Below are 10147 nucleotides of genomic sequence, written 5' to 3' on the forward strand. Positions count from 1 at the left end.
TAATTATTTCGTGTTATTTAAATTGGACTAATTTCATGCTTCCGTCCAGTTATGTACGTAGACGAGCACGAAAAGGTAGACCGGATATACGAGGTTAGAGATAAAAGCGACGAGGGGTGATGAGTAGGACGAAGACGACCTTCCGGAGATTTAACTCGGCAGTAAATCGTCACTTGTCAGTGTATAAGGCCTCGTTTAGAACGAAATACAAGAATTCACTTTGATGTTATTTCAGACAATTCCATATCTTAAGATTGAAATAGTATTGTGGATAATTAATTATTTAGATATATTTATGATGGGAATATAATGAATTTAATTCTGTTAAAATAAGATGAATAATAAATTTCTAAAAATTTAATATTAATTCAACAATATGTATTGCTCTGAATTCTAAAATGAATTATTAAAACTATTGAAATTTATTATAAATTTATTATAAATAACATCTTTTTTATTATATTCCATAATTGCTTAATGACGATGAGATGTCAGAAAAGATTTCAAGTATTTCTTTAGATGTTTTATATTGACATGGAAAATCTTTCCAATCGTTTTACCAGTGGGACGTCAAATGCCTATTTCAAGTTAGCTGAAATGATTCTTTAAGTCGCTAAAAGAATCAATAAAATCTACTTGAGAAGCACGGTAATGTGGTATAATTCCTTCAAGCGCCGAGAGAACACGAAGAGGGTGGGAACTACGATTTCAGCGCTCTTTATTGTGTAAAAATTTATTTCATTTCTTTGAGAATCTACGAGAAGTACGGTTGCTTCTCTTCTTCCGGAAGGTTGCTCTGCGTAGACGATCTAAGAGAAATCATATTTTATAATTAACAAAATAACGCATATAACAAAATATAAAAAATTTAACGGATAATATAGATAAAGAAAGGCTGCAAAAGCACATACGAAAGACATTCTGTGTATCAAACTTTACAGTACATGAACTCTTATCTCCAATTATATTTGACCGCGATATCGATATCAATGTCCTTAATTTAGCCATTCGAAGGTGACGTCTGACAAAGGAAGAAGGAAAATAGCGAGTGGAGCAGAAATAGAGAAAGTACTTTCGGAGTGAAGAAGAGAAGACCGCCTTTTGCGATGAGCGTCACGGTTGTCTCTAAAAGTTTGTCAATATATGGGTGGCCAGCTGTTACTATTATGCCATTACCAACGTCTACGGTTATGACATTACATTTATTCCGCCAGTCCAGGCGGGAATACGTGACAGCAGGGAGACATGTTGAAAGTGCAAGATATCTTTTTCCAATTCTCGCGTTATGGCACTCAGCTGGATATGCCTTTTTTCTCTCTTATTATTTTTTCTTCGTGTTTGCGGAGGAGACGACCGAGTTGGCGCGTAAGGCGAGTGAAAGAGCCGCCGGCTGTGGTTATAGGGCGAATAACGAGGGTCACCGAAGGGGTGGAGATATACAGCTGAGGTTGAGGTAGGACCAAAACTTACACCGGCAGCGGCTGATAGTTCGCAAAGGATGGCACTCGGGAGATGACCTGCTCTTCTCTTGACCCTTTTTTTAATTACAGAAAAGTAAATGGATATGGCTGACTCATGTTCTTTATACAGTGACGGATTGTATTCAAGTTTCAACAGAAATTACGCAAAGGAGCCGCACTCATGAAGTCTGTAAAGAAACGAAATACAAAGGATGTGTGCTAAAATCACATTATTGCGACATTTAATTATTTCTCAAACGAAAAGACAATTTGTAAGAAGAACATTTTCTTACTTGCATATAATGATTAAAATTGTAAAATGTCACGAGAAAAATATAGAAGATATTTTATTCGGTTGAAACATACTTCAATTTAGGGTAAGAGTACTTTGTACGATGGTACTTTCATCCAGATGTCCACCATGTTTTAAGTAACCGATCGAAGTGCTAGTTAAGCAGCAGACTGCCCTTAGGGACTGGGTGGAAAGCGTGATGGCGGGACGAGAAACTGATGCACTTAGTGCGCGCGTGTAGTAAACGCCAGGGATGGTCGTCCTTTTCTTTCCTCACCGGGGAGTATCTTCTAACGTTGTCAAAGTAGTAAAATTGTTGGCTGGAAATGGAGTAGCTCGCGAGGTAGCCGCGTAATAAATCGGTCTGAGCTCTCTGGAAATGGCGAGTCGCGCGTTGTCGCAGTTTGATAAAGTTTGCAAACCATCCTCGGAGAGTTTGTTGGTTCAATATGTAATTATGATTGAGTGCAGAAAGAGAGAAAGAGAGAAAGAGAAAGAGAGAAAAGGGTTGGGAAGGGGGGAGGGAAGGGAAGGATAACGCTGAGAGTTGATATTATTTATACAGAGCAATCTGGCGAGGCAGATAGCTCTTTCTAGACCACTTACCGAGATTCGTGCAATTTCGAGCAATGTATACACCCAAGTACGACAAACGGACACATTCTGATACGTTATCTTAAATTAGAAAAAAACAGTAACAAATACGATTATGTAAGAGATTATAACATTTTGTCAAAATGTAAATATTCTTGTATAGTTGTTTTGATCACGAGCTCGTTAAATATATTAGCGAAACATTGTTGTAGACACACGATACATGCAGCAGTTTATGACTTAGTCATCTTTTCTTTTTCACGAGAACTAAGTACGTATCTAAGTAAATTTAGGATGACAAAATCGATTGAAGACGTCAGATTATCGAGACTCGCGATTAACTGTTTCCCTATCGATATCTATCTTTTCGAAAGACGCCGAGAACGCGGATGCGGCCGATCTGCAGAGGAAGCTGGAAATGCTGAACAACATGATGGACCAGGAGGCGCGGGCCGAACAGGCACGAAGGCAGATATTGTACAATATAGGCCACTGTAAGTACAGTCAAGTTACAGTTTAGATGGCTGATATCTTATTCAAATTGCTCTTTACGGCGCGAGAGAAACCAGTTCCCGATCGATTTCGTCTCTGATCCGGCACGCTCGCTCGCGATATGCACGAGGATTGATTTTTCTTTCTTTCGTGGAAATTTAATTCGCGACGAATCCGAGTAATCAAAACGTATACGTATCTTCCGATGTTAGCCGTGAATGCAAAAAATCGATTTTTTGATAGAGTTAAAGTAATAAAATAAAACTGCAGATATTTGATTATTTTTATTTCACTACGCGTATTTTTCACTGTCTATGAACTTAGCGCGACTGATTTATAATGCATCTGTACTACTTGCAACACTTCTGTATTATCTTTTACTATCGTTACACTTTTTTTTGTTTCTTCGAGGAGAAAAAACATGATACGCGAGAAGATCGATTTGTCATGCGGTAACGTTGTAATATTTTACATCGCGAGCGCTAATTTGCTGCAGCCTACGTCACACGACACTTTCATCCACACGTCGGGTCGTCTGACATACTTGCAGTATTTTTAGAAACCGTGGCTTTCTAGGTCGTTCGCTTGAACGCTACTTCCGAGTAAGTCATAAAACTTTTACGCCCTTGTTTTTTCATGCGAGAAATCAATTTGGTTCCGTGCTGGTTCCTATTTTGCAATTGGCAAACGGCGATACATCCGTACATCGCGTGTTTTTACCCACGGAGAGTATGTAGCGTGATATACCCTGAAGAAAACAGGCATACAAGACGCCATTTTCATATGTGTTATCAGCTATCGACGTATCGTCGGTAACTTACCACCCTGTTGTTATCCCCTTTCTAGCAACCCCTTGCCCATGTAACAGCTATGAGAAGGCATGCAGCAAGCAGACTAGCTCTCTTTCTGTATTAAATAAATCGGTGTCTAACCTTTTCGTTCTATGTTCTTGCAAACGTATCCATAATACCCTTCGTACGATGATTTGCATTCCTATCGGTCCTAATTTCTGGAAGAAAAGAAGACACACACGAGAGACTTAAAAAATGGAAAAAAAAAACAAAATCGGAATGGTGCCTACATGACGATTAATTTGTCGCATGGCTGTTAACTATACTTATCTTGCTTCCTGCTATTGCACCACTTCAGTTCCCGGATTCTATCAATATCGACCAATTCTGCCTATAGAAAGTTGCGAAATCGTCACGACGAAGAATTGACTTCACCTCTTTTATTCAGGGAAACGAACGTGAATCGTCAACTCACTATTCTGATGTAAACGTAAATTTTGCAAAGTACGATTTGTCTTCTGATAGGCAGGCCTGAAAAATAGAACTTAGCGGATATTGAAAGAAATAATTTGCATTTCTGGTCAAAATATGACTTTTATTTTCTTTTTTTCAGTTGTATTTTGTTTTTTAATATTCTTCAGCTGCAGGAAAAATAAAATGATTTCCGTTAACGTTGCAGAAGCGAGGCGACGATTCCGATATCCCAATGCAAAATTGTCAGGGCATTATATCAGGCGTCGCTAAAGTCTCTCACTCCAGTTCCTTCGATCATTTTTCCCAATACGTTATAAGTAATCCATCTTTCAGCGGGATACTCGGAGGACTCTGACTACACGTCGGATTTGAATTATCCAGTAGGTGGGCAGGGTGCGAACAGCTCGGCCTCGCAGTTTCGTACGGCGGCTAACCAGTTGGCTACACCTCAAAGGTCCCTTGAAACGTCGAGAGAAAATAGTTACGAGAGAGACGATCATCAGGTATTGATCGACGACAGAAAAGTTCTTGCACAGAAGATTTAAAAACGTATTAGATATCCAGCTACCTCTCACGTATTTAATTATTAAATAACCTTTGACATAATGTTCAATAACATGACAACTTATTTAATGATAAAATTTAAAATTAACTGCACTATGTTACTGGAATGATTGACTTTTCTAATCCATTTGTTCCATCAGCGACATTTTAATTACGCGGTAATAAATTATATGAGAGTAACGTCGCCAGATTCCAGTCACTGTCGGAGGAAGGTTGGCACCTAGTAATTACGGAAGTTACGGAGGTTCAGGTCACAGTCTGAGATACGACGAGCCATATCCAGAGGATGGTCTACCGCAGCGGTACTTGCAAACCCAGCAGCAACCTTCAGAGTCTTCCGAGCCACTCTTCTATAATAGTAGACCGAAGCACTACAAGGAATACAGGTACTATAGACGCATTGAGAGGTTGCGAGGAATTCCTAATTAGTATATTCAGCAATACATCAATAATAAGATATTAGAGCAAAACACATTTTAGTGATTCCTGTAATGATCTATGACGTTGTTTTATGCGAAAACAAAAATATGTAGAGCATTCTTACTATTTACGCGCCAATTGCGCATAGTCCTTATTGTTAAGTTTACATTAATTAAGACGGAAGAAAATCGTTTTATGTTATTTTCTTGCCTGATTCAGACGACGGAAGCACACGTGGGATTACGAGGACAGGTACGAGCGCGACCGCGCGATTTCGTGAGAATTTCAGTGAACCTCTACAGCACACTCACTCATGCATACGCGATTATCAACTTCATTTATCATGTTTTGTTCTTACCGTGCATATCACAATCGGCACTTCGTGAATTATCGCAACACTAGGTTGGCTTGTGATTGCGTTGCACTCAATTAATCGTATGCAATTGCAAACACATCGATCGTAACAGTGATTACGTCGGGCGAGCCGTTCGTTATAATGTAGGCCATCATCGCCGAGCACTCGTTTTGCCTTAATGACGTACATAGAAAAATAAGAGACTCACGCCTTTAATTGATAGTTTTACGTGGCTTACATTTTAGTTGCACGTGGCTTTGTCTCTGTAAAAATAGTTTAAGAATTTTTATGAGAGGAATATATATTATAGAATATACATTATTTAAATTGAAGACATATTAATTATTATATTAATCTGCAAGTTGAAGCATTAAATTCACAGGCAATTCACAGGCATTTGCATGGTGCAGTTAGTAATCGCAGCTGATCTCTGATTCAAGAAAATCAACTAAAAATTTTTATCATAAGTCATCTCATACTCGGCTCAATTCCTTCGTTTTGATGTAATCAAAAAATTTTGATCGTTATCTCATGCTTTCAGCCAAGACGGCTGGTACAGCGAGGGTACATATGATTATCATGGCACAAGGATTGATGATACGAGAATTTATAGCGATACTGAATATTATTCAAATAACACGACAACTACTACAAGAAGATCGAGAGGAAAAGGTATTAAGCCCCGATTAAATGCATTGTGAATTATTTAATAAAATTTTTAGCATTTTTCTCTTTACATCTTCCGTTTATTCTTTTTCCTCCTTTATCCTTATACTTTACACGGAATCTCAGATTTCTATGCTCAATTATGTGACAATAAATAAAATATGCGTTGAATGCGTCTGCATATTTTTAATTATACCCATTCGCTTTCAATTTTATTGAATATTCACTATCATGTATTGTCAAAAATGAAGACAAGTGTATATGTTTTTTGCCTGTTTTCTAAGCAATTCCGTACAGAAGACCTTCTCTGGAGAGACAAATGACTCTATACGACGATCATTCGTATTACGCTGATGGATATAGCAGCGATGGTAGGGTGGGTAAAATGAGCGCCACGTATCCGGAATGTGAGACGGATATTAGGTATAACGAATACTACGACACCATAACGGGATACGTCTATCAGGATGAGAGGTAAGCACGGCGCCAATAAATGTCACAAAGAAAAACGATGAAGTTGGAGGGAAAATTGAATCTTCGTTTCTCTTTCTCTCTTTGCAGATATGGTCAGGACGATGAGGACAGACAGTGGGATAGTGGAGGGAAACGATTTTTGGGAACAAATACATATTATGAAAATAAACGAAACAGAAAGACGCTTCCGCAAAGGCCGGCTTCGAGCATCGGTATACACCGACCGGATTACAGACCCACCGTTACCAGACAGCGTAGTTACGAATCGGAAGAGCTCGATTATAAGTATGTCATTATAGAATGCTTTAATTTGCTTTAGAATTAGATTTTTTTTATTTAATTCTAATTTTATTATAAATAAGCGTTGGGATTTAATCCTCCGGAGCTGATGCCAAAATCTGTAACACAATTACTGATTCTGTAAAACCTATTTCATTTATGTGAATTAAAAAAAACTAATTTCAGGAAATCAAAATTATATAATTATATAAGGTATAGAAGGATTAAGGAATGAATTCTAAATATATTTTAATAATAAATTTTAATAATAAATATATTTTAATAAGAATAATCTAAATTTGAGCTAATGTGACATAAAGAAAATTGAATTATTTGATATTTTTAACAAAGAGATTTATAATTGAATGACCCACTGTCAGCTCTAAAGGGGGTTAAAACTATAATTATTAAAAATTAAAGAGTAAACGAATTAAAACTGAAGGATTAAATTTAAAAGAATGATATCTAAACGCGTACATTAAATAATATACTTAATATAATATGACACATACAATATATTATATATGTAATGATTCTGCTTGATATTCTTTATAAAGCGGATATAATACTCGTCGCCGGAAGATCTTGCAGCCGCAGCAACGTCCGATGTCGCGGCAGGAGGGCGGCACCGGTAAGAAACTACCTCCGACCCCGACCAAGCCGAGCAATGTGGTGATCAGCCGTAAGCTCGCCTCTCTGCCCGCTACGCCGAGCAGACAACTGCCAAAGACCAGAACGCCCTCCGAGGAGAGCTATTATAAATCCGATTATAACGAGGATTATAATTACGCTTATCGTAGTCAGGACAATCTGCCGCAAGACACATATACGGAGAACATTTACAGTCAGCAGCAGAGTGGCCAGACCGACTCCGCTAACAAAACTCGATACCCTGAAATAAATCAAGATAATCAATATGATTACACAACGCAGGTCGATGGCCAATATGGTCAGTCGTATCCAGAACAACATACGCAAAATAGCTACGAGCAGCCAACGGAATTATATGCGCAACAGAACTCGTACAAGGACGAGTATCAACAACCTTACGCGCAGCAAAACACTCAGGCGTATCAGGGAACGTATCTGGACACGACATATCCAATTGCCAGCCAGGCAAACGATCACCAGTACGCGAATCAGGCGAAGAATCAGTACGACAAGCCCGATGGTATGGTAATCGAGGACAATTTTCACGAAATGGGCTTTAATCAGAACAACGTTCAGTATCAGCAGTCGGATTACAAACAACAAGCTGTATATCAGGAGCAATATAATGATTATGCTACCGTACCGACGAGCGTTTACGATCAAAATAACGTTACGAACACCTATAATCAGTATCAGCCGCAGCAGTATGACTCTCAGTACAATATTAATACGTCGACCGATTATCAGAAAACTTATCAAGAGACATATAATCAAGTGCCTGTTACATCGCAGGATAATTATCAAGAATCCTATACAAAGCAGCCGCAGGAAGATTTCGTAGATTATCAAACGCCGTACAGTAAGCAGAATGACGTGCCTACGACATATAAAAATAACTATCAGGAAACTTATCAAGATTATCAAGAGTCATATGATGAATATCCAGATTCGTATCAAGGATCTTTTGAGGAGCAACATTATAAAAATGATTCATCAACAGTGACGGACAGAAGACAGAGTGAAGTGCCTGAGTTATCTGTAACTACGCCACGAGGTCAGACGAGAACGAATGGTTATCCATCGAGTGAATCAGAATATCTCTATCAGTCTCAAGAGAACGAACTCGAGAACAGTTCGAGAAGAAAGAAGATTGGCGGTAAGCGTGAGACCAGCTCGCTTCTCCAGCAGAATACGGACTCGCTCGAATCGAGGGACGACGAGCTGAAGGACTCGTTCGAGACCGCCGTGAGTTCTGTCGGTAGCAATCAACTTAAGAAGGCATACAGCGAGTATTCGACAGCGGGTGACTCGAGTCCCGCGCCCGGTACTTTGGTAGAGTCTCCTCAGAGCATTGCTCAATCACAGGCGACAACGATGGTGAATCATGTGACGGCCAATCACGTAACCACCACTGCGATGGTCCACACTACCACGAACATCGTGAATGGAAAACGACCATTGGCCAGAACAGATTCCTATCAGGAGGATATTATCGAGGACGAAGACTATCCGGAAATTATTCCCAAGGAAACGCAGAGGAAAGATTCGCATCAACAGAATCAGCTTTCTCAATCAACGCTCTCGCAGAAACCGAAACTCACGAGAGGAGACTCTTATGTCTCGGATAACTACACCGAAGACTCTTACAGTCATACAGGATCGTACGCTCAATTGCAAAGAAAGGATTCCTTTTCATCGACCACTGAAGGATTCAAACCGCCTCTCACCAGGACTGATTCATATCAGCAGAGAGATCTACGAGGTAGCAATTACGGGCATAATTTTACCGCGCCACAACCCATTTCCAGAGCGGAGAGCTATCAACGTGGTCACTTCAAGGATCAGGAATCGCTAGATCAGAGTGATATCGTTCTGAGCAACACTGTGAACGGTGATTATCAAATGCGGGACGAATCTCTTGAGAGGTACGAAATTATGATTATAATTAATAATTGTAAATAATATTCTTTCTCTGATATATCAGTTTGGATGTGTAAACAAATTTTTTATTTCTTCAAAGATACGAACGAGATGAGGAAGCCTTGCGTCGTAACTCTCGAGAGGACTCACTGGTCGATCAATACAAAGGGACTCCGCCGTTGTCACATATCGAAAGTCCACGCGGTAAGATATTGTGTTAATTATTAATTAAAAAATACAACATTGTTTAACATTTTCTTGCTAATAAATCGATTGGCTGACTCAATTTCAGGAAGTATAATAAAGCAGGCGTCGTTGGATGAAAGCGTTCAGATGGACACTCCGCCGAGAAGTCCGCCAGAGCCACCAGCCGACGAGGAACTTCTCGGGATGGTCGCACCGGTACCCACGCAATTGAAGGAACGCCCAGAGATGACGGCGAGGCAGAGATGGCATTGGGCGTACAATCAGATCATCATGCAGTTAAACGTATGTAAAATTAAGATATAAAAATACATTTTAAAGTTTTCGTGTATGAAGATGACAGAAAGGATAAAAATAATTGCTAAGGAATTCTTTGTTTTAAATTTCGATCATTAAACCGATCACGTCGGGATTTGTTAAAACGGCGGTCAACGATCGCAGGGGCGACCTTTGAAAAAATGCGGTGATGCCGGCAGTAACCCGCATTAATCGCAGTCCTTCATTACAATGG

General features: G+C 39.3%; 1 protein-coding gene across 1 annotated transcript in view; it reads left to right on the plus strand.

Moving 5' to 3' along the window:
* LOC108688388 overlaps window positions 1-9942 on the plus strand; it is a 45025-nt gene extending 35083 nt beyond the window's left edge. The window contains exons 6-14 of the mRNA XM_018194637.1: window positions 2721-2840; window positions 4437-4606; window positions 4857-5053; window positions 5984-6114; window positions 6393-6582; window positions 6670-6867; window positions 7419-9437; window positions 9533-9636; window positions 9725-9942. Of these exons, the coding sequence (XP_018050126.1) occupies window positions 2721-2840; window positions 4437-4606; window positions 4857-5053; window positions 5984-6114; window positions 6393-6582; window positions 6670-6867; window positions 7419-9437; window positions 9533-9636; window positions 9725-9942 (3347 nt within the window). The remainder of the gene's footprint in view (window positions 1-2720; window positions 2841-4436; window positions 4607-4856; window positions 5054-5983; window positions 6115-6392; window positions 6583-6669; window positions 6868-7418; window positions 9438-9532; window positions 9637-9724) is intronic.
* Window positions 9943-10147: the final 205 nt, after the last annotated feature.

This window comes from Atta colombica, unplaced genomic scaffold (genome assembly GCF_001594045.1).
Source record: "Atta colombica isolate Treedump-2 unplaced genomic scaffold, Acol1.0 scaffold105, whole genome shotgun sequence".
In the NCBI taxonomy this organism is placed as follows: domain Eukaryota; kingdom Metazoa; phylum Arthropoda; class Insecta; order Hymenoptera; family Formicidae; genus Atta; species Atta colombica.